The sequence below is a fragment of the Podarcis gaigeae genome (genome assembly GCF_964106915.1).
Source record: "Podarcis gaigeae genome assembly, chromosome: 9".
Lineage (NCBI taxonomy): Eukaryota > Metazoa > Chordata > Lepidosauria > Squamata > Lacertidae > Podarcis > Podarcis gaigeae.
This window is the reverse complement of record NC_139685.1, coordinates 19,003,180-19,028,166: the sequence shown is the minus strand read 5'-3', so window position 1 is coordinate 19,028,166 and position 24,987 is coordinate 19,003,180. Positions and strand designations below refer to the sequence as shown.

At 42.5% G+C, this 24,987-nt stretch overlaps 1 protein-coding gene across 1 annotated transcript; it reads left to right on the top strand.

Annotated features, from left to right (window-relative positions):
- The first annotated feature begins 1,433 nt into the window (after nt 1-1,433).
- On the top strand, nt 1,434-23,724 carry RELL1 (RELT like 1). Its single transcript, XM_083755064.1, has 7 exons — nt 1,434-1,663; nt 13,280-13,507; nt 14,947-15,018; nt 15,668-15,725; nt 16,586-16,825; nt 18,377-18,633; nt 19,635-23,724. The coding sequence occupies exons 1-6, from the start codon at nt 1,573-1,575 to the stop codon at nt 18,594-18,596; spliced, it is 909 nt and encodes a 302-aa protein (XP_083611190.1). The 5' UTR covers nt 1,434-1,572; the 3' UTR covers nt 18,597-18,633; nt 19,635-23,724.
- Nucleotides 23,725-24,987: the final 1,263 nt, after the last annotated feature.

Here is a 24,987-nt window from a genome sequence, read left to right as displayed (position 1 = left end):
ATGTTTCCTAGCTGAATATTATGCCTGCCTCTCTGGAAAAGTCTTGAGCTTCAAAAGAGGCTGTATCATATGAAATCTCCACCTGTGGCTTCATCCCTGTCTAGCTAGGCACAACACTGAGCTGTCAAATGTGAGGGATGAACATGCCTACAGTGGCATGAATTTGTCTCGAATGAGATAAGTTTTCTGCTCACCATCACTACTTAGATCCCCCAAAGGACAAAACCTTGATTGTAGACACACTCTTTTGCCAGAAACATATTTTCTTCTCCACTTCAACCCATTCCTCCTCCTCCTTTTCTTCTTCTTCTTCTTCTTCTTCTTCTTCTTCTTCTTCTTCTTCTTCTTCTTCTTCCTCTTCTTCCTCGCCAGCCACATCAAAGCTTAGCAGCTTTCCTAAAGCAAAGCCCTTTGAGGTCAATAGATGGAGGGACGCTACATAGGGATGCCATGGAATTAGTGCCCTGGTGGAATTTCAAAAATTGGCTGGATCTTTGAAATCCCCCCCAAAAGCTCAACAAACTGAAGAACTTTCATCAATGACTTGAGAGTTTCTTAACATTTCAGTGTGGAGTTTGAGGCGCAAATGCAGCATGTCCTGATTCACTCCTTGAGGTGAAATGGAATTTGCTGCCCTGCCACCCAAAAATGTGAATTAGCTCTTTGTGATGTGAGTGGACATTATGATCCTGGAAGATGTTTAGTAGGGCCAGTTCTGGGGTGACTTCTAATACTTGCTTAGTTATTTTGCATATTTCTCATATGGCCGTTGTCCAGAATTGTTGGATTTTGGAGCATAACAAATGAAACCGATCTCTTGAAAATGTAACTTGAAAAAAGAGCCATTGCCCAGACTTTTGTAAACCAAGCACTCTTTAATAAAAAATACGTTTTAAAAAATGTGTGAATTAGACACTAGTTTCCATTTGCAGAGCATGTGGAAGGCAGCAATGGGTTGCTTGACTCTTTAAATTAATTCTCTTTTCCTTCCTATAAAAAACTACACAAGGCACACTCTCTTTTGAAGGATGAACTAACATATTGTGTAATTTTTTTCTCAGTGTACTTGCAGTTGCAGATTAAATACATACAATGCAGGTAGGCGATACTGAAATTTGTGAAACGTCGTCACAGACTTGTTACCAGACACTCACAACCACCCCAAATCTCAAATATTTTATTCAAGTTGACACCCCTGCTCCCCAGAAAGTGCTTTAGGGTTACAGTTGCTGCACTCCTAACTCGAGCAAAGTAACTGACTGGGACTTTGCTCGCTCCGAGAGCGCCTGACTGGACAGCGCCCGACTGAGGCAAAAGCAGCCTGCTCGCCTCCAGCTGCCTTTTCCACAGTGAAACTCCGCCTTCCCCTCAGCCTTGCCGAAGAGCGGCGCCGTCACCGCGCATGCTCAGTCGCTCTCCCCCCCCCGGGAGGAATGGAGAAGAGGTGGGCGGAGCCTCGAGGCCAGAGCCGCGCCCGGGCGGACAGGGGGAGATTTCCTGCGCGCGCCGCAGACGCCCCAGCAGCCCAGGCGCCCCAGTGTCCCGGGACGCGGGTGGTCTCCTCGCCCAGGGATGGCTCCTCAAGGACCGGCCGCGACGCCCGCCTACCCGGCTGCTTTCTTCCAAGCCGCGTCCGCCCAGGCGGGCAACCTCTCGGCTCCCGGTGGGTGCGGAAAAGGCTTCCTCCTTCTGGGCACAGACTTTATATTTTGCATTTTGGGATGGGGAGGGGAAACATTGGGGTGCAGTTGCATTTTGCCCTCCATCGTGGGGGCTTATCTCTCTCTCTTCCCCATGAATTTCCGTTATTCATCTGCTTTTTTCCAGCACTTCCCAACTTGCTGTTGATTAATTTTTTATTTCCACTCCCGCCTGACTTTTGAAGCCCTCCCTCCCTCCAGCCCCGCTCCCTTGCTTCTCTCTCTTACTCCTTGCTTGAGGTTGGCGCCACCTTTTTTGTTTTTAATTTTCCCAACTGGGCCATCCTGTTATGCAGAAACTAAGCTTTTCCTGGCAGATTAGCAAGCAGAAGCTTATCCCTTAGGTGGATCTCAGCTGCTGTACGTCAGGCTGCTGTCAAACCCACAGCAATGGGGCAGTTGTTGGTGTATGTGTGTGTGTGTTTTAAATTGCACGTCCGATTCTAGTTCAGTCTTTTTCTTTATAGGGTTTTTTCTTTCTTTCCCCTAAATGGTTCTTCCTCAACCGGAAAATAAATACATGATCTCCAAGGGTTGGGCTTGTTACAACCTCCGTTGTGCAAAAGGACAACATCTGGCTTCGGCCGCTGAGTTCAAGTTCATTTCCAGAGGCTATTTTGACTCCCAGCTCAGCTCAGCTGTGAAACTGTGCTTCAGGGCATGTGCAAAGAGCCGCTAGCTTTCTCCAGATAACAACAGCTGTTCTTGCACTCTCTAGGATTAAGACTTTGAGACTGGTCGACTCTGCCTCACTTCATAAAAGGAGTCAAGGCGATATATACAGAACAATCGGCAAAATTGATAGTAGACTGTGCCTCACAGGTCGTTGCATTTTTCATTCTTTTTGCAACCAATCACTGTCTTCACCTAAAGCTTTGTTCCAAAGAAATTATCCATCCAGTAATAGCACTTTGGTGTCTTCTATCCCCAGCCCCCTATTGCAATCCTTCTGCTGTTTCTTGCTGTGTAATTACTTCTGAATAATTTCAGTTATCCTCATCTTATTACCAGATTTACAGTGAAATAGTGCCAGATGCCACTGTGAGCCCACGTTACAAGATTCCTCCACGGGAGGCACTTATTTGTAGGAATACTAGAGTGTAAATTATGTGTAAATCAATTCTCTGCAACAGTACCACATGTATGCATTTTTCTGTATGCAAGGAAGTTCCAACTGAGTGCAATGAAACAGATTGCTGCATTTGGGAAGACTGTCAGATTGCATGCTGATTCCTTAACATACAGGCTTTTTTTTTTTTTTTTTTTTTGCAATGCCTCCATTGACTTTTCTTCAGTCAAAAGTTCAGTCCACTTAATTGTGCCCCACTAGTGCATGTTCAAGATAACTAAAAAGAAATTACATAGCTGCTTTATTTTATGTGTTAACCACCTTTGAAGGGTAGTTAATAGTTGTAAATTGTATTATGTTTATCAATATATTTGTATGTGGAGCTGTGATGGAAAGATAGTTCAGTGAAGCAGCTGCAGAATTGGGTTGGTAAATGGTGGCAGATAAACTATGTTAATATAAAGTAAAAAGTAGCCATTAGTGTGTCCCTCCTTTAGTCTTTTTAATTCATTTCTGCCCTCTATCACCTTTTCAAGTTCTCTATTTTACAGGATACTAAGTCACGATGGTTGGACTCTGTCTGCTTTCATAACTGTCATTCTTTCCTATAACAGCAATAGATCATAGAACTGTGACTCATTGGTGTTGTGTTATGGAGGATTAAAACGGTTACATTCGTTGGTTAATTAGTTTTTTTGGGATGGGTTAATTTAGCGAATACTTTTTGTGATTTGCTGATAGTGTACTATGTTGCTGAAAATCAAGGGTAGTCTCTGTCTATCTCTCTCTCTCTTGCAATCTGCTAATTCCCTGTTCTGGATTTTAGACACAACACTGGTTGTTGGAATAAGGAAATCTGGCCTTGGAGTACTTGCATTAAAACCCAAACACTATTAAATTGTCTAATGTACAGCTGTTCCTTCTCTACCATCTCCCTTACTTTCCCTCACCCCCAGTATTTTGAGCTTCCCTGACCTTGTAGTACGCAGACCGTGCAATGAGAGCCTACTTATGGGCTGAAACTGTGTTGGGTTTTGAAAATGAAACTGCTCATTGGCTGAGTTACATTGGAAGTTGTTATTGGAAATCTGCAAAACTTTTTCTGTGGACTGATGTGGTCAGGGATAGCACAAATTGTTAAAAAGTGATTAAACTGGAGCTCATGCTTTTCTTGTGGGTATCTCGTATGGCTGTATTGACATGAAGACATTTCCTGTACTTTAAAAGAAGGAGCTTATGTTTTATGTATGCATGTAGCTGGCATATACATCTTTAGACTAAAGTTTCTTTTTAAAAGTCTGCTACAGTTGTTTCAAATGTATATAACTGAAAAGGCAGCTTCATCAAATAGCTCAGTCGGGTCGTGGGTTCAAGCCCCAAATTGGGCAGAAGATTCTTGCATTGCAGGGAGTTTTGAGTAGATGACCTTCGTGGTCCCTTCCAATTCTACAATTCATTGATTAGATGATTCTGTATGAGGGATCTGATCTGCCACAAAATGTTGTAGTTTGAAGTTTGCCTGCCAGCCTGGCCTTTTTTCAGGGCATTGCATTATATTTCTCCCCCAAACCCAGTTTTTCTATTTTTAGCCCTCACAACAGACACTTGACATTCTGAGCATGCTCAGTCGTTGTTTGGTTTTCTCCCAATTTAGGGTTTTTTCCCTGAAACGATTTCTATTTCTGCAATGACTTGGGCTCTCTCAGTCATTCTGAAAGCTCCTTGCCTTATTTCGGCTATATAATCATATTATTATTATTATTTTCTATACCACTTTATATTTTAAAGGGAAAAAAAATCTCAAAGCAGTTTGCAACACATCAAAACATCAAACCAAACAATCCAGAATAAAACAAATTTACAATGAAAATATTTCAGTGAAAATATTTTAGATCTTTCTCTAAGTGACATTTTGCTTTCCCCATATTTATTTACCTAATTAATTCATAGAGTTGCCCCATAGCAGAAGTACTCTAGGAAGCCAGTGTGGCGTAGTGGTTAGAGGGCTGGACTCAGACCTGGGAGATCAGGGTTCAAATCCTCATTCAGTCAAGAACATGGGTAGGCAAACTAAGGCCCGGGGGCCAGATCCGGTCCAATCGCCTTCTCACCCCGGCCCGCGGATGGTCCAGGAATTGGCTTATTTTTACATGAGTAGAATGTGTCCTTTTATTCAAAATGCACCTCTGGGTTATTTGTGGGGCATAGGAATTAGTTCATTTTTTCCCTTCAAAATATAGTCCGGCCCCCCACAAGGTCTGAGGGACAGTGGACTGGCCCCCTGCTGAAAAAGTTTGCTGACCCCTGGTCAAGAAGCTCACTGGGTGACCTTGGGTCTGTCACAGTCTCTTATCCTACCTCACAGGGTTGTTGTAGTAGGGTGTAACTGAGGAGGGTGTGAACCATGCAGCGCTTTTTTCCCTAGTAAAATAGGTGCCAGTTCTCACCATGTTGTTGCAGTGCCACACTTTTTGACAACAAAAAAGGAGGTGTGCTGGTACTGCATACTCTTAGAGTACTCCCTGGGGGGAAAAGGACTGTATCTATGTGATATAAATCAATAAATAAGCTTCTGCTTAAGAAAACTGGAGGGGCCGGCCAGCCAGCCAGAGATGTCAGTCGCCATCCTGGCATCCAGAAATCTCCACGTGGTTGCAATTGGACACATGCCAGTCACAAAACATGCCTGCGTCTGGCTAATTTTGAACACCGCTGTTGCCGTTTGTTCTGATTTGGTGGCAAACAGCAGGTTTTCCTGGGAAAGTGACTGGACAAGCCTTTGGACTGAATCTGTATATTCCAGGAATATACATGTTCCTTTACCTTTTTTTATTCCAGGAAGGTGTTTAGGGTTCTTGGAACGACGATCAGGAAAATGATTCTGTTTCCATTCTCCATCCTAATGAAAGTTAATTGGAATAAAAAGTGTGGCACTTAATAGTTATAGCAAGAAGGATAGCATTTCTAACTGGGCCTACCCTCTCTGGTTCTCCTAACCATGAATTAAAAATATTTCTGGGACAAGTGAGGTTGAATGAGAAGCAGTAACTGGTGGTGGGGAAAAACCAGGCCTTGTTTTCCTTAGATAAACATGGAACTACATATTGACTGCTTGCTTGGTGTCAAAATAGAGTTTTGCCCTTTGAAAGCGAACACCAGTAATTTCTAACAAGCCAGTGTGTGATTCTCAGGTTCATTTCAATTTTCTACTCCTTTATATTCAAGAATGAGGCGCTGAAAAATGTTGCTGTCTTTTTTAGCCTTCAGCTTTGCTCTTAAGTTTTCTTGGCATAGTTTGATCTAATGATATTCTGCAGGGCTGATATATTTCATAACATGCTCTTTTCGTTGTCGTAACCAGAATTTTGTTACGTTTGAAAGAAGAGCAGGATTTAAATAAAGCAATAAATGATTGGCCCACAATTAGTATGTTATGCATATGGCTGCTGAAACTGACACATGCTTAAATAGGAACTTGTTGTCCTTCTATGTACACATTTTGCATCAATCTATAGTATGCTCATTAATTTATTTTTTCATTAGGTACTTTGTCGCAAAGGAGTGCATCTCAGCAGCAGCGGGGGAGGGGAATGTGTGGCGCATTCTTTTTGCATTTGTTAAAAGCTCCGTCATTGCTTTGAAACTTTTGTAAAGAATCCTCGTCATGGAGAATTTATTTTTTGGTCCCATAAAATTATTGCATGTGCACGACAGATTTATGTACTGTGCTGGAACAGGATGTTTTAAGATGGGAAACTATCCATTATGTGATTTTTTAAAAAAAATCTATTGGCAAACAATATTTTTTTAAAAAATTGGAGGCTTTCTTTCAATAATAAGAGGACATGGAAAATTAGGAACAGCTTGATTTGCAAGGTTATTAATGGGGCACATGCCAGAAAATATGTGTCAGTTTATGATTAAGCGCTCTACATTGTAATTCTACAAAAAGCTGATTTGAGGTTTTTTTAGTGGACAAGTCTAGTCATATATTATGCCCACTGGCTTGCTTTGTTCACCTGAAATTTCATGCATGCTTATAAGTTGATGGTTCTAATATATTGCCATCAATGGGTTTATTAGGACAGGCTTGATAAGCTCTGTTCCACTTTTATAAACTATATGGATAATCGTGTGGATCCTCACCTCTCTGTACCACATCATGGGGGAACGTGGGTGTGTGTGAATGCGAATTTACCTGTGGATTGTGTTGCGTGGTGATCCTCGTAACAGGAACATACCTTACACATTTGTATGTATATCACCTTTCAAATCACATTGTAAATGTGTTGGGTTTGAATTGTGTTATTGTTTAAAAACCTTTAAATAATTACAGTTTCTTTTTTTGGGGGGGGGGGAGAGCAATGGGTTGGATCCAAAAGTTCTCTCCTTCCAGTGGAAGTCTTATGTCAGAGGAAGGGATCCTTTTGATCACCCGTTGGGCATGGTGCTTTACAACAACAACAACAACAACAACAACAACAACAATTTATTTATTTATACCCCGCACATCTGGTTGAGTTTCCCCAGCCACTCTGGGCGGCTCCCAATCAAGTGTTAAAAACAGTACCGTATATACAAACGATTTGATGACAGGTCCCTGCCCTGAGGAGCTTACAGTTTAAAATTTTACCGTGGGAAAAGAACCAAGGAAGGTGATGGAAATGGTAGGTGGGATAAACAGGGTGAGTGCGCATTTAATTCAGTTGCTGGGAGACTTTCTGGACAGGGATGTATCAGGATATAAAAGCAAAGAGATAATCAGGTTAATGGAAAGCATTGAAGAACCGTGAAACTATAAATGAGGTGCTTGTGCTGGATCTGGGAGTGAACAGGGTATTAGTGCAGGTGCTTATGTAGAACAATTGTGGTTGGAATGGGGGCTGAGGCGAGTGATTATGGTAGCTGAATTTTGAATAGACCTGGCGGCTGGAACGAGGGGAGGAAAAAACCCAGGCTTGGCCTTTTCACTTGTGGCAGCGTTAAAAGAATTGATTGCACAGAAATAAAATTAATGAAGGATAGCATCATGAAGACCTAGGGAACAAAGAGAGTTAGGCAAGTGATAACTTTGATCAATTATCAAAGGCAGTAGAGAGTTCAGGAAGCAGGAGAAGGAGGCCATAGGCTGCAGAAACCCTTGGATTTACCAGTGAGGAAATGGTTAGTGGTTTCTGTGAATGGTAGAAGCTACATTGCAGGGAGAGAACAGCTAACAGGGAGAGAAAAAGTTGAGACAGCAGGAGCAAGCAGCACATTTCTGTGGAGGCAAAGGACAGAAGAGAATTTGAATTTAACATAAGGGAGGTTGGGTCCATTTTAACCGTGAAGTCAAGTATGGATAACTTGATTACAGTTACCTTTTGAGACTCACGTTACAGCTTTTCTTTACTTGGCCATTACTTCCTGATCCTTAACTAACCATACAGATGTATTACTTAATCCCTATTGGGCTAGCTAAAGGATGCAAGATGAACTTCAAAGAGAGTTGTGATTTTATGGTTGGTTTATGTTTGTGTGAGAAGGGAAATCTAAATAAGTTCAAAGATTTGCTTTCTCTAAACATCAGACTGATTTCTGCAAATCTTGGCACTAGGGGAGAGGAATGTATCATTTACTGGATTTTAGCTTTACCTGGTGCTGATATGGTGTTTTTTTTTTAAATTGCAAAGTTTTTTTACTATAAAAAAAATCCATCACCTGCAATTTAAAGTGCTACAATCCAAGCGTGACTGTTTTGATTCTACTAGATCGAACACTTTGGCTTCATTTTAGGAAAATTGCTCTCAAAAATTCTCTTGCCTGTGTCACCCTGGTGCCCTCTGGTGGTTATGGGTTACAGTGGTACCTTGGTTCTCAAACTTAATCCATTCTGGAAGTCTGTTCCCAAACCAAAGTTAGTCTGGACACAGAGAGAGGAGAGTTTGGACTTGATATCCTGCCTTTCACTCCCCTTAAGGAGCCTCAAAGCAGCTAACAATCTCCTTTCCCTTCCTCCCCCGCAACAAACACTCTGTGAGGTGAGTGGGGCTGAGAGACTTCAGAGAAGTGTGACTAGCCCAAGGTCACCCAGCAGCTGCATGTGGAGGAGCGGGGAAGCGAACCCGGTTCCCCAGATTGCGAGACTACCGCTCTTAACCACTACACCACACTCGCTCTGGAGGGGTACCACATAGGCAGGGGCTGGTGTAAGAGGGCTGTCTCTGTCTATATGCATGTTCTTGGCTGGCAGGTGGGAGGCTAATGTTTACTGTTTCTTACTAGTTGATCAGTTTAGCTCCATGTTCATTCACTTCCCTCTCCTGTCTAGAGATGTGAATGTTCAGAAAAAAACAGCCTCCCTCTTTTCATCCCCCCAGGCCTCTTCTCCCGTCATATATTACTAGTGTTACATCAGATGTAGTCATAGTTTTCTTGGCATTTACAGTGGCACCTTGGGTTACAGACGCTTCAGGTTACAGACTCCGCTAACCCAGAAATAGTACCTCGGGTTAAGAACTTTGCTTCAGAATGAGAACAGAAATCGCGCGGTGGCAGTGCGGCGGCAGCAGGAGGCCCCATTAGCTAAAGTGGTGCTTCAGCTTAAGAACAGTTTCAGGTTAAGAACGGACCTCCAGAACAAATTAAGTTCTTAACCCGAGGTACCATTGTACTTAATGCCTTGTGTTAACTCGGTAATACTTATTAGCACCCTGTAAAATAGGCCACTACTTACACTTTTTATACTCACATAACTTCCCCTCCAAGGTGCTCAGCTATATATTTTTAAAAAGGAGCCACGATGCAGCTTCTGTTTCTGTCTGGTGTTTAGTGAATCTTGGTGTGTGTGTTTTTTTTTGGAAGAGAAAGATCAGCTTTGCTGAGCGTTGAATAGCGAATTCAGCAGGAACAGAAGCAGCGTGATACGCCTTACATTTTGCTGTTCTGTTAGTAAAGACAAGATCAGTTTCATCAACTATCTTTGTAAAGTCCAAAAGCTGTATTTATCAGGTCCTCTTAAAGATATTAACCACATGCTATTGGACCAACGTGGCTACTTTGATTTTATTGTTTTTTATCCCTCTCAGATTTCTCAATACTGCTTCTACATGATTTCAGCCGATTTGGTTAAATTTGGAGCACAAAAGAAAATATACAAATAAAAATGCCAGTAAACATCAAAGTTAAAATTTGTAAATTGATAGGAGCATAGGGGCCACTCAGCGAACTGCTTCGGTTTTTGTAAGCAGCAGCTGCTGTAGAGCACATGCAAGTTTGGGCATTTGATCAGTCAAAAATTAAAATGAAGTCAGCTGTGAATTACAGAAGGACAATTGTTCCAGGAAACTGGGAGATGATCTAGTATTCAGATCTAGTCCATTAGGCAGGAGTGATGAACTCCTATCGTCCAGTGGGTCAGATTATTATCTCCACCCAGCCCTGTGGGCCAACTTCTTCAGGTAGTTAAGACCACTCTCCTGTCCGTCATCTGGTGGTGGTGGTAAGGGGAGGCATGGCTTGTTCTCCACAGGGAAGTACAGAAGGAGCAGGGCGAGCAGGATTGAGCCCTCTGCTCAACAGCTGATGAGCAGAGGGTTCAATCCTGCTAGCTGGAGGGTTCTGCTTTGCCACTGCCTGGGTGATACGCTGGAGAAACAGTACCAGGATCAAACTACGAAGGCAGTGGCACCCACCCTGTGGAACGCCTTCCCATCAGATGTCAAAGAGATAAAGAACTACCTGACATTTAGAAGACATCTGTAGGCAGGGAAGTTTTTAATGTGTGACATTTTGATGTATTTTTAATTTTTGTTGGAAGCCGCCCAGAGTGGCTGGGGAAACCCAGCCAAATGAGCGGGGTACAAATAATAAAGTATTATTATTATTATTAGCTAAAAACTGTTTAATCCACTGACCGCCTTAAAGTAAAACACAAACATATATCTAGCGGCTATTCACTCTTGTTGCTTTTGTGACAGAACTTATGAACTTTATGAGCATCATTTTTCTCAGCCTGCGGAAAACATTTCTTGCCATTTGTCTGCCAGCTTCCCTTTTGTTTTCTGCTTGCAAGCTTCCTCAAGGGCTAGATTAGGAAGATGAAATGGCAAAGGAAAGCCTTGTGCCTTTACTTTGAGTGGAACTTCCTCCTGATAGAAGGGGCTAACTTTAGCCAGCTTGCACAGACAGACTTGTGGGTTAGCAGCATGAAAATCTGGCTGACTTTCATCACCTGTCTAATTTAGTTTGCATCAACTTAGGTCTCTGAGAGCAGCTTCTTCATATTTTAGTGGAAAAATAAAGATACTTGGTGCTGCAGAAAGTCTCATTTTTGCAATTATAGTCAGTGGTGCTGCTGAAAGTCTCATTTTTGCAATTATAGTCAGCCAGTCAAGAGAACTGTCTCCTCTTGGCTATACAGTGGTACAGCTATACAGTGGTACCTCGGGTTAAGTACTTAATTCGTTCCGGAGATCCGTTCTTAACCTGAAACTGTTCTTAACTTGAACCACCACTTTCGCTAATGGGGCCTCCTGCTGCCTCTGTGCCGCCGGAGCACAATTTCTGTTCTCATCCTGAAGCAAAGCTCTTAACCCATAGGTACTATTTCTGGGTTAGCGGAGTCTGTAACCTGAAGCATCTGTAACCTGAAGCGTATGTAACCACTGTACTTCAATATAAACATCTGTTTTGTTACACCTCTGCTCCACCCTAGGCATAGATCTGATGGGTTATATGAACCTCCAGGATGTATGGGGTATTAGGGAAGAGGAAGTGGTATTAGAGGGACGTGGGTGGCGCTGTGGTCTAAACCACTGATGTTGGGAACGATGGAGGGCACAAGGAGAAGAGGATGACAGAGGACGAGATGGTTGGACAGTGTTCTCGAAGCTACTAGCATGAGTTTGACCAAACTGCGGGAGGCAGTGGAAGACAGGAGTGCCTGGTGTGCTCTGGTCCATGGGGGTCACAAAGAGCCGGACACGACTAAACGGCTCAACGACTAAACAACAACAACTGCTGAACTGTCTCTGATGTGATTGACTGCGCTGTTGGATTCCTTATGTGATTCTATTTGTCAAAAAGAGAGAGGAACCCAAGGAAGGGGGTGGAAGCTACACATCAAAACCACAGTTTTGTCTAGGAATGGCTGTGAATTTTGGCAGCTCTCCTAATTAGCACATTGCAGATGAAGGGAAACCATAGCTATGAATTTCTGTCCACCTGCGGACAGACCGTTTGATCTATCCCAAACATCAGAAGCAATGCTGGATGTTCAGCGGGAAGTCACATTTGCAGTTTTTTTCAGAAATTGGGAATATATAAATATTGCTTGGGCTTTACCATTAGAAGCTCTGTGTAAATAAGTGTCTCTGCTGGTACTGTGGTTTTGTGAGGAAGGCATGATTAAATATTAGAGTGTTAGAAATTAAGTGGAGGTATAAAGTAGAAAGGGCTACAGCTTAGCTTCCTTCTAGAATAAGAGAAGAATTCAAAGAAGGTGTGAACTATTCCAGTTTTACTTAAAATGTCACATTTTCTCTTTGTGTACAAAGATAATCTGGTACAACTTGAAATACTGCGTACTACATTGTGGGCATTTCTGAAGCACTCAGAGGCTTTGTAAAGGCTCAGTTTTCTTTCTTTTTTAGCATTTGGAATAAGCAAACTGATTTACAGCTGCTTGTCTGCTTTCATTTCAACTCTTCTCAGCACTTGGCTTTCTTAATTTCACTCCTGTTTCCATGGTGCCTTTGGAGACGGAGGCATGACTGTGACAATGGTTTTTCCAAGGTTTTCTGGTGCTGGTTGTCATACAGAGTTGCGAACCATTGCTGGCCACTTTTGAACAAAGTAGAATGGTGTGATTGTATGAATTGAGTCAATAAGTTTGATTATATATTTCAGAGAGCCAGTGTGGTGTAGTGGTTAAGAGCGGTAGATTCGTAATCTGGAGAACCGGGTTCGCGTCTCCGCTCCTCCACATGCAGCTGCTGGGTGACCATGGGCTAGTCACACTTCTCTGAAGTCTCACAGCCCCACTCACCTCACAGTGTTTGTTGTGGGGGAGGAAGGGAAAGGAGAATGTTAGCCAATTTGAGACTCCTTCGGGTAGAGATAAAGCGGGATATCAAATCCAAACTCTTCTTCTATATATTTCCACGAGCAAGGCCCACTTCTTGTTGATTCGTTCTTTTAATGCATAAAAATACCAAAACATTGTAACACATAATAATGCAATGCAGTGGATAAATCAAATTTATAATTATGTTGTTAACTCTATAATTATGCTTAAGCAGAACAGCTAAATTAAAGTAATTTAAACAATTGCATTATAGAATTCAATTTTACTTGCCATCAAAATAAAATACATACTTGGCTACAGGATTCAGGATTTGCTCATCCGGTGCCTTGCTTTTGGGAAACATTTAGTTTCTGGACTGAGAAGCGCTGTAGAAAGCATAAAATATCAGCATTGCTGTACAAATCCCACTAATTTTGTAGTCTTTCTCCCCCCTTGTTTTCATAGGGGGCCCTCGTACCTTGGCAAGCCATAGCGCAGATGATGTCGCAAATAAACCTGAAAGTGGATCGTCAGGAAACGGGCAGCACCCCGAATATATTGCATATTTCCTGATTCCTGTCTTTTTCCTCATGGGACTCCTGGGGGTTTTCATCTGCCATATGCTAAAGAAGAAAGGATATCGCTGTACAACAGAATCTGAGCAAGAGGAGGAGCAGCTTGGGGAAAAGATAGGTAAGTGAGACTGATTTAAAAGACTGGTGCCTGTGCTAATGTGGAAATAAGGAACAGCAAACATTAACCCCATTTTTATAGTGCTTGGCTCAGAGGCTCTCAAACTATGGTCTATATACCACTGGTGATCTGCAAGCTCTGTTCAGGTGGACCTTGGAAACTTGCAAAACTGTGCTTAACCTTGCAATTGATTTATTTATTTCCCTGATGACCAGAGCCAGATCATTCAGCAGGTTAGCAAGGTTTTGGCCCAGGGCCTGTGATTTTCATAATATGATACGTGTGTAATAATAATAATAATAATAATAATAATAATAATTTTTTTAAAATTTAAATCCCGCCCTCCCCAGCTGAAGCCGGGCTCAGGGCGGCTAACAACAATAAAATAGTACAAAATCCTAAAATCATTCATTATAAAATTAATTCAAATCAAATTGATGGCAACCATTGGGCTACAGTTCTGTGAAGATTGCCAAAGGAGGGAGTCAGGCTGTGCCCTGGCCAAAGGCCTGGTGGAACAGCTCTGTCTTGCAGGCCCTGTGGAAAGATGTCAAGTCCCGCAGGGCCCTAGTCTCTTGTGGCAGAGCGTTCCACCAGATCGGAGCCACAGCCGAAAAAGCCCTGGCTCTGGTTGAGGCCAGCCTAACCTCTCTGTGGCCTGGGACCTTCAAGATGTTTTTGTTTGAAGATCGTAAGTTCCTCCGTGGGACATACCAGGAGAGGTGTGTAGTTTACTAATTTCCCGTATCTATTTCCTGGCTAAAGGTATTACAGTCGTACCTCTGCTCCTGAATGCCTTGGGAGTCGAACGTTCTGGCTCCCAAAAGATCAAAATCCGGAAGTGAGTGTTCTGGTTTTCAAACTTGTTTTGGAAACCAAATGTCTGCCGCAGCTTGTGCTATTGTTTCTGGCACACCTGCGCAATCGGAAACCAATTGGAAGATGCGCCTTGGTTTCTGAACGTTTCGGAAGTTGAACGGACTTCCAGAACGGATTCCGTTCGACTTCCGAGGTACTACTGTATTGCTGAACATAATCCAAGGCCAGAACTGATAAGCATTGCAACTGAACTTCACAGAATTGTCCACAAAAACAGGCCATATCCATCACACTGGAAAAGCAAGACTTCAGTTATTAAAATAGGTTATGTTCATACATTTTATTTTTATGGCAATAAAAGTAGTCTTACCTTTCACTCTGAGTAAATTTCATCAATATGTCAAATGGTAAAATTAAACAGTGCGTCTTATGATAAAGCAGCAAAGTAAGGTTAGATAAGGAGGAAAACATGGCATTGTTGCAATGTTTCTATTCCTCCCTGCTCAGGGAGACATTGCTCCCCAGCCACCATAGCTTTAACTATACCAGATTCTTTACATCTCCAGTCCTGGTTGGTTATTTATCCAGCCCACAAGCCGAATATTTCTTTCTCTTTCCAGAGCTGAACGAAAGTACGAATGATAATGGTGACACCGTGGGGAAAATAGTTGACTACATTATGAAAAATGAAGGTATGCGATACGGCTATTTAAAAAATATGAATGTGCAGATCATGAGGAGCCTCTGTCCCACAGCCTCCCCTCCTCACTATGCCGCCCATCTGCAGAATTTAGGCTCATTTTTATTAAGCGTCCTTTGGCTCCAGTTGGAGGCATCAGTTAGGCATATATCAGCAGCCAGAGGGAAGGGGGAGGAATATTTATGAACCACCCTACACCATATGCTGCTAGATCCACAATTATCACCCCCTGGCAATCATTTTTTCCTCCCCAATGCTTTTCTCAATCAAAATGGCTTCAAGATATATGTGTAAATGAGAGAGAGGTGGAATGGTGGGGGCCGGGGGGGGGGGGAGAGACCCCTCCCACTTTTTGAACTGCCTCTTATCCCCACCAATATGCAGCCTTTGGAAGTAATGAAGACATTTAATTTAGGGCTTTTAATTCACAGCACGCATCATATACACTTTCTCATTCATACATGCCAAACAGATATTTTCCCAAGGATTCAAACTGCTTTGGGGTCAGGAGTAGAACGAAAGTTATTTGTGGCATGTTACCTTATTGATATAAGTGTGCGTAATGTCCAAGTTAGGCCAACCGTGTTCAAAGAGATCAACTCCAAAATGTTAAGTATTTCTTATTTATGTCATTCTTGCAGCTAATGCTGATGTTCTGAAGGCCATGGTGGCAGATAACTCTGTATATGACCCTGAAAGGTAAAACCTTTTTTTCTTTTTATGCTCCACATTCAGTGGAGACAAGATGTTAGTGGTTTTTGAGGTTGTTGCAGAAATTTGAAGTTTGCAAACGCAAGCTTTCTCAGACAGATTGTACTGTAATAGTGAAGTTCTTCAAGTTTCATGTACGTGTCTTTAAAAGTTGGGTGCATGTTACATTAAGCCTTAGATAGCGGCATGTTTTTACAAAAATCCTGTCCGTGTGAGATAAGAAATATGCTCGCACATATGCATGGACCTATAATCGCATCATCAAGGTAAGTGTTCTGGCGAACTTTAACAATTGAAACATCCAGTAGAGCAGGAGAGAGCGTGAGGAGGCAAGGAAACATAGGTAAGGTGAAAGAATATTTCTGGTCACACATACTTGAACTTAGGCTGTGTACAGATGCAAACATTTGATGGGGGAGAGTTGTTCTGGAAGCAGACTCACTGTTCAAACCATTTTCCCTCCAGGGTCTTGCTCAGGAGAAACTGGCATTGCAAGTTTGTTGAGAAGCCAACTGTGGATTGACTTCTGTTTGTGACAGCACCTGCCCTCTTTAAATACAGTTTTTTATTGTTGTTATATTTTTCTAAAAGGTGATGAATGTGTACAAGCAGCACTGTAGATTGTTGTTGTTTAGTCATTTAGTCATGTCCGACTCTTCGTGACCCCCTGGACCAGAGCATGCCAGGCACTCCTGTCTTCCACTGCCTCCCACAGTTTGGTCAAACTCATGCTGGTAGCTTCGAGAACACTGTCCAACCATCTCGTCCTCTGTCCACCACATGTCCACCACCATACCACACTACGTTTCTGTCCTGTAACGTTTGCATTTTTTGCTCTTTAAATATAGCCCTACTAGTCCAACTACGCCAGGCAGTCCAACAAGTCCAGTGTCTCCCTCATCGTCCGGAGGTCCTCAGCTGAAACACACTTGCCGAGGCCGCCATTTGCATACGGTTGGTGGAGTTGCCGGAACGGGTGACTGTAGCCGCTGCAATCAGAAGAGGTGGCACCTGTTCAGTCCAGCTAAAAAAGCCAAAGAACCAAGGAGAGCCCGGCATGGGGAGGTTACAGTGTTGTCTGTTGGAAGGTGTGCCCGTTTATAATTTCATTTTAGGTGAAACCATGACTTGACTAGAGCCAGTGTGGTGTAGTGGTTAAGAGCGGTAGTCTCGTAATCTGGGGAACTGGGTTCGCTTCCCCGCTCCTCCACATGCAGCTGCTGGGTGACCTTGGGCCAGTCACACTTCTCTGAAGTCTCTCAGCCCCGCTCACCTCACAGAGTGTTTGTTGTGGGGGAGGAAGGGAAAGGAGAATGTTAGGCGCTTTGAGACTCCTTCGGGTAGTGATAAAGTGGGATATCAAATCCAAACTCTTCTTGATTCTCAGTACTGTGGTGGATTCGCAGTGTTGGTGGCGTGTGTGATCGTAGTGCACCTTCACATTTAAACTCTAGTTTAGGGTTGCCATACATCTGGGAAATCTCAGACATGCCCTCTTTTTGGTGGGGCATTCCCATGGGGGGGGGGATTTTTACATTTTAAAGGAAATGCCTGGGATTTTGGTATTAAAGGTCCATCACACTTTCTCCTTCTAACTTGAACATTTGGGGTGTTGTTTGTTTGTTTGTTGGGTGTTGGCTCAGGCATGGCTTCTGCCAGCCCAAGCTGGGGGAAAAGGCCTCAAGCTGTCCTCTTTTTTTTTGCTCTTCAAGATAAGGCAACCCTACATCTAGTTTAGTTCAACTACAATGTGAAACAGGCCAGTCTATCTCTTCAGCAGAAATTGGCCAGCTTCTTTTCTGTGCAGGCCTAGTCCTTTGTAATCCCAGATGCACAGCAACTGGAATATCGTTCCTTTTGTCTGTGGTTCTATCGAGGACGAACTGGTGCAGAAAATGAGTTTGGAAGCTCCATGTGAACGGAGAGGTTTCCCCGTTGGTTTTTGCGTTGGTGCAGGGAACTCTAGGGCATCCTGACTCTGTCGGGCTGGGCGTGCCCGCTTCAAAACTGAAAGAGGACACAAGACCCCTTGCTGCAACTGCTTTACAGGAAAAAGACAAAGACAAATTTGTAGGTGTGTTATAACACATTTGTTTCTGCGTGGTTTGTAAGCTCCAGCTTACAATCTACATTCTGATGAAGTCCCATATTTGTAGTGCTGGTAAGAACGGTTACTAAAGTGCAAAAGAGAGGTGGGGGAATAATATTTAGGGAATTAAAACAGTTGAATTGTGTTCCGAACTACCGTAGCAGTAGAATGTTTGAGACTCTGCTCTGGAGGGACAAATTCTTAAAAGAGCATCCATTAGTTTGGCAACAGAGTTACTCTTCTAGAATTTGTAATTGAAGCGCAGCCATAATTTCTAACCGCCTACTTCCTCACATACCGTTTAGATAGTTAATAATGATAATAATAATTTATTATTTATGCCCTGCCAATCTGGCTGGGTTTCCCCAGCCACTCTGGGCAACTTCCAACAAAAAATTAAAAACACGATAAAATATCAAACATCAAAGCAATAAGCCCCTCAGTCATTTCAAAACTAATACAATTGTAAATTTAGATAAACCTTTCCTAATTTTGCAGAGGCGGTAGTGAAATGCTGGATTGCTTTAATAGCTCAGCTTTGTCCCAACAGGTTTAGAGTCACAAAGGTTGAACACAAATCTGCTTCCAAGGAACGTAAGAATTTGGTGTCTGTCAGTGGCGTCGAAAGCCTCAATGGTGAAATGCCGGCAACCCCTGTCAAAGAAGCCTTGAAAGAGGCGCCAGGCAAACCTGCTGCCAAACAGGTATCAGATGATCAGCAGCGCAAACCTGCCAAGCAAGAGGATAGATCGAGATCTGGCTCAGCATGACAGTTGGACCCAGAAAGTGATGGGAGTCCAAGCAGAGGTCAGTATGTTGTCAGTTCTGAACGCAGGACTTGAAATAATTTATAGGTAGGTTTATAAAACACAAGATTGCCATGTTTCTGACAAAATTCAGGTCGGTGCGGGATAATATCATTACATAAACTCCAAAAGCGTCTTTTGTCTCTAGGTGTTAACGTTCTGGGACATGGGTGGCACTGTGGGTTAAACCACAGAACCTAGGACTTTCCAATCAGAAGGTCAGTGGTTTGAATCCCTGCAACAGGGTGAGCTCCCGTTGCTCGGTCCCTGCTCCTGCCAGCCTAGCAGTTCAAAAGCACGTCAAAGTGCAAGTAGATCAATAGGTTCTCTGGCGGGAAGGTAAACGGCATTTCCGTGCGCTGCTCTGGTTCGCCAGAAGTGGCTTAGTCATGCTGGCCACATGACCCAGAAGCTGTACGCTGGCTTCCTCGGCCAATAAAATGAGATGAGCGCTGCAACCCCAGAGTCGGTCACGACTGGACCTAATGGTCAGGGGTCCCTTTACCTTTATTAACGTATGCATGGAGATAATGGGTGGCATTATCACTTTGATTCAGAGCAGACCTGTTGGAATTAATGGACCTAGCGTAGTCATGTTAATTAATTTCAGTGGGTCTACTCTGAGAAAGTGTCCCTTGAAAATGTGAGCACTGAACTGCAGAATATTGATGCTTTGTACGATGATCAAGGTTATCGGGCCAAGTTTAATATTAAAGGAACAACAACAACAATTATTTATTCCGCACCCATCTGCCTGGGTTTCCGCCTACTCTGGGCGGCTCACAACAGAATATTAAACAGAATAAAACATCAAACATTAAAAACTTCCCTAAACAGGGCTGCCTTCAGATGTCTTCTAAAAGTTTCCTTGACATCTGATGAGAGGGCGTTCCTCAGGGCAGGCACCACCACCGAGAAGTCCCTCTGCCAAAGAGATGCACGTTGGAAAATGGCCGTTTGTCCCTTAAAGTGAGACACGTTTCTGTTTCTTTTCTCTTGCAGATGGAGGCTTTTAAGGAAAAGCACACACAATAGCTTTGGGGAAAATTCAAAACTGGGACACTGACGTCTCCGAAGAGAAGTATATAAATGCACTAGCGCTGCGCATAATTTTTGTGACTGAATCCATGCAGGTTTTGGTCCCAGGTATTTTACGTGCTCTAGTAACTAAAATTTTAAGGACAGTTTAGTTATTTGACAAGTTACTGGAGCACCCAGTCAGCAATTTTTATATTTATAAAACATTATGTTTTTCCACTTCGAATAAAGTTGAACCGAATGAAATCCTTCTTAGAAATGACAAACAATAATCAGTTTGCCAAGATGCCTCTGCTGCCATACTGCAATGTTAAAATGTGTTGTCGTGTGTTTGATGTACCAAGGAGCAAAGTCTTACATATTGGCTGTTTCTGTAAGGGAGGTGACCAAAGTCGAGCTATATTTTGCATTTATTGCTAAATGCCAATGATTGCTAAATTAAGCATTGCTTAATTGTCTTTTCTCAGTAGACTTACACAATTACCGTTTTTGTGCTCAAAGCAACCTCTACGACAGGCTTCCTCAACCTCGGCCCTCCAGATGTTTTTGGCCTACAAGTCCCATGATCCCTAGCTAGCAGGGGATGATGGGAATTGTAGTCTCAAAACATCTGGAGGGCCGAGGTGAAGGAAGCCTGCTCTACGATCTCTAACAAACCTGTTTTGGTCATGAACCTTGATAGATGTTGTATTAAATCCCCAAAACACCATATTCTGCTCCTGCAGATTTGTGATTGAATTACTGCGGAGGCAGCTGATGACTTTCTGCATGCATTGGCCTTAAATTATTGTCAATTTTTTAATTGATAATTTTATCTTTTTTTGTGTAAACCGCTATGAGGTTTTTGTATAATCAAGCGGCGTATGAATTTTATGAAACAAATAAACAAATATATATAGAGAGAAATATTTTTACTTTTGGTTGATGGTGCTTTTCAAGGCAAACTTTGAAGGCAATGAACCTTCTGAAATTCTCCACTAGTGGCATGTTTCAGAGAAGCTGCTACTGTTCATTGCCAAATGGCCTCTAAACTGTGAGGAATATTTTTCATGATAGTGGTAGGGCATTATCTGGGAAGATAACTGATTAGACTATCAGAGTTAAAAAAAAACCCTCATTCTTTTCTTTGCAACAGATTCGCTGTATATACATAACTAATTTTATAAATATGCCCAGATTAGGAAGCTGTCGTAACAGTAAATAAAATCTTGTCAGATTGAACTAAGCAAAAGTAGGAGGTTGCAATTCAGAGATTTGTGTTTTTTTTGGGAGCACTTTCCCTACCTCTATGTATTTTAAATTAGGATCTACTAGCAGAAATTGATTATTCATGCACATCAAAAAATATATTTGTAGCACAATGGAAATGGGCTCATATAAAAGGCGTGAGAAGTAATACTTCAACTTTAACCAAGGCTAAACCCTATAAATGTGTTTCAGGGAGGGGGTTATTGTTTCATTTTCGTTCTTGTTTTTATTACGCGTTTTGTGTTTTTTATCTTGTATTTTTGTGTTGTGAGCCACCACCAGCTCTATGGGTGAAGGGTGGTATATAAATTTAATAAATAAGGTAAAATAAAATAAACCAAAGCCTGTTTTGAAAATGCTGCATGTAGTTTTGTCCCTCCATTTAAGATTTAAAATAAAATAGCAAAAACAAAAAACAAACAAACCCAAAAGCCTTATTCACATAAGCATAATACAAGTTATGTGGGCTTCATAAACCTGAAATTTTATCATAATAACAACACTTAACAGTAATGGCTTCGAAGTAGACGAAAATATAGGTTGCACTGTATTGTGATAGTTCCCTTAAAATTAGGTATGACTTGGTTAAATAAACAGACCCCTTGCCAGATATCCATTTGTCTATTACTGAGCTGAAGGGAAGCACTTTTTGCAGAAAATGTTTGCCCATGGATGAGGGAATGAAGAATATCCCTTACCCCAAATTGGCTTTTTGATGTTGTCTCATACCTAAGATTGACAGTGTGGCATAGTGACCTTGCAGTGTCATAATAATTATGGTGCAAATACAAAGAAAGCGATTGTTTATCATAATTTTGTGAAGCTTGCTCCATAGTTCCTTCTCGTGCATAGACGGTATCCTTTGGGCTACACGAGGAACCAAACCCATCTCTTTAAAAATGGAGGATATGATGAATTAGTCACACCTACCCATAGGAGTTGATGCGGGTGGCGCTGTGGCGTAACCACTGAGCCTAGGGCTTGCCAATCGTAAGGTTGGCGGTTCAAATCCACGCGACGGGGTGAGCTCCTGTTGCTTGGTCCTAGCTCCTGCCAACCTAGTAGTTCAAAATCACGTCAAGTGCAAGTAGATAAATAGGTACCACTCCGGTGGGAAGGTAAACGGCACTTCTGTGTGCTGCTCTGGTTCACCAGAAGTGGTTTAGTCATGCTGGCCACATGACATGTACGCCAGCTCCCTTGGCCAGTAAAGCGAGATGAGCGCCGCAACCCCAGAGTCGGTCACGACTGGACCTAATGGTCAGGGGTCCCTTTACGTTTTACCCATAGAAGTTAAGGATCCGGGTGTAGTGTGGGGGTGCCAGGGGGGCCCAGGTGCACAGTTTTTGAGCAGGCATGGCCAGGTGACCCCACCTGCGGCCTGGTCAGGCTCCTCCTTGCCCAAGCAGCTCAGCATGGCCCTACTTTGTTCCGCTGGGGGATTGCTCTAGCAGTGTTGGTGGCAAGGGCTGGCGCCACCCTGGATGTTAGCAACAGATGCTACACCATTGTAAGGGTGGCCTAGGATTTTGGCTTATGCGATTCCTGGTTGGGTAGGATCACTTTGTCTCAGTACAGTGGAAGCTCGGTTTTTGAGCATTTCGGAAGCCGAACAATTCAGAACCTGAACACCGAGAACCCGGAAGTAATTCCTTCCGTTTTTGAACGGCTTCCGAGGCGTGTTTCCCAATTTTCCCCATTGAACTTGTTGATAGCCCATTGTGCCTCAGTTGTCGAATGGTCTTTCAGAACAGATTACGTTCGACAGCCGAGGTACCACTGTATCATAAATTGCTAATTTTTTTTTTAAAAAAATGGCCAGTAGAGGTGAATAAAGGTTGCTGAGAAAACATTTCACCCTCTTAAAGCACTACACCCATAACAGTCCTGCATTTTTAATGGGAGGTATTTTAAAACGCGATTATGCTTAACAAATGTGTTCGGTATGCAAAAAATGTGAACCCCAATTCCGGAGCCTAATCTACATGTGGAAACAGGATGCAATCCTACCTCTGAAGGGGAACCTTTGCATCTAACACCTGATTTATCCAATGCCTCTTCAGAAGGGTCTGATTCCAGATAAGGGATTGGTGAATCTGCTTCACTTTCTCAATTTACCAGTCTTAAATTCAGTTCTCTACATCAGTTTGCAATATATTTCTGAAAATTCACCAGCATTTTAGTGTGAATTTCTCCTACATGTATGTATGCGATTTTGCCTAATATACATATTTTTGTGAGCCATATTTTCCTTATATTATGATTTTCTAACATAACACATTTTTGCTCATTTTCACAATTGTATCCCCGCAACATGCATTTTTGTACAAATTACTTGGCTGGAGAACTGCTTTGCCAATTCTGGAAACGTGTGAATTTTGAAAGATGGCAGTTCACATAGCGTTTCGGGAAATGTGAATTCTCTTTATTTGCCTTTAAATGCGAACTGAATCAAATAGTTTCGCCATGCCTAATTCAGGTTTGTGATTGGTTGGGCCTAGAGCAGACTGCATTGAGGATCTGTTTAGTGGGGAAATGTTTGTGCATACTCTTGTGTGTGTATGTCTATTTGCTGAAGTTGACAAAAACATTTGGATTTCGGCTGTGGTGTCTGCTGCGCTTGAACAAGAGTGTTGCAGAACTGTCTTATAACACATGAAACTCTATTATGATTGTATGATAAACGGACTGACATAGTAAGGCTGAAGCTCGCTTTTCACATTGTGTTAAATGTATTTTAACAATACGGTTAGTATATAGATTTTGTACTACTTGAACAATAAAAATACAAAACTCTTTAAAAAAATGTTCTCCTGTTGCTTTTTTTCAAGTCAGACGTCATTTGCTTTCCAATAAGATGTTGACTTTTTAAATTCCTGGAAAAGCAGGGCTGGCCTAAGTGTTTTTTAACTGAGCCAAAGAAAACCCCTAGTACAACTTTAATTTAATTTAAACAGAAAAGACGGGGGTTGGAAATTGATCAAAGCAGCAGGACATAAAAACGCACATTTCATATAATGTGCATTGCCTTTCTAAATGAACGAACGTGTGGCGGGATTAAGCATGATGGATCTTGTTAATGTGGCAAATGAATAGAAACCGCACACTGAACAAATGAGCCTGAAATATGAGATCAGATGGGAGTTGAGCTCTTCCTAAGGTCTGAGGCAGAAATTGCTGTTTAATGAGACTTCTGAGGCCTTGCAATCCGGTCTGTTTCTGCTTTTAGCTTAGTCGGTGGTGGCTTCCATTCCCTGCTAGTCTGTTGCTTCAAGTGGCGGTTTGAAAATGTCCCCAAGACACCCAAAGGCCGATAGAGGATACTTTTTTCTGCCTTTTTGTTCCTTTTTCTCCTTTAGTCCCTGGCTCATTCCCACCATTTTGTTTTCTTATCAGCTTTTGCCTTCCCACTTGTTTGCTTTATGTAAAATACAAAAAAAGCACAAAGATTCCTCAGATTTTCCTCCCTTCTTTCCAACCCAGGCTGGAAGAAATTTGGCTTCACTTCTTTGTCTTCCCACTGCCTCCCGCCCCACGTCCTGCAAAGCTGAGAAGCAAGCCTCATTTTTGTGCTCTCATTTGCTCCCAAAGCTTAGCAGCATTGGGTAAATGCTAGCAAAAATGAATTGTGCCTGGAAAATTAAGCCGGTGTCTTCATGTCTCTCATGAACTGCTAAGTATCTAAGTATCTAAGTACTGCACTGTTCCAGTAGCAGAAGCAGTCGACTCTCTCACAGCACTGTGGCCTCTAGGAAATCTTTGTGCTCTTCCTTCTTTCCCTCTTCTCCCCACATCCTGAAGAAGGTGAGGGAGAAAAGGGAAGAAGACCTACTAGTAGCATCTTTTGGTCTCGGAAGCTTTGGTTTTTTCCCTCCTGACCTGTCTAGCAACGACTCCTCTGTGGCCTCTACCTCTTCAACACAACCCGTTGTTGCACGATCAGCTTCTCCATCCAGATTCAATGTAGTTGGACCTTCACGTTTGGAATTTGAACGAAAATGTTTCGTTGAGACTGGTCTCTCTACTTTGGTGGTACAAACTTCATTGTCTTTCAGACGGCCTTCCACAC

Coding starts and splice junctions, on each gene's coding strand:
- RELL1 (XM_083755064.1), top strand. CDS start 1,573: ATGGCTCCTCAAGGACCGGCCGCGACGCCCGCCTACCCGGCTGCTTTC. Junction 1,664..13,279: donor GGGCAACCTCTCGGCTCCCG/GTGGGTGCGGAA, acceptor TTGTTTTCATAG/GGGGCCCTCGTACCTTGGCA. Junction 13,508..14,946: donor GCAGCTTGGGGAAAAGATAG/GTAAGTGAGACT, acceptor TTCTCTTTCCAG/AGCTGAACGAAAGTACGAAT.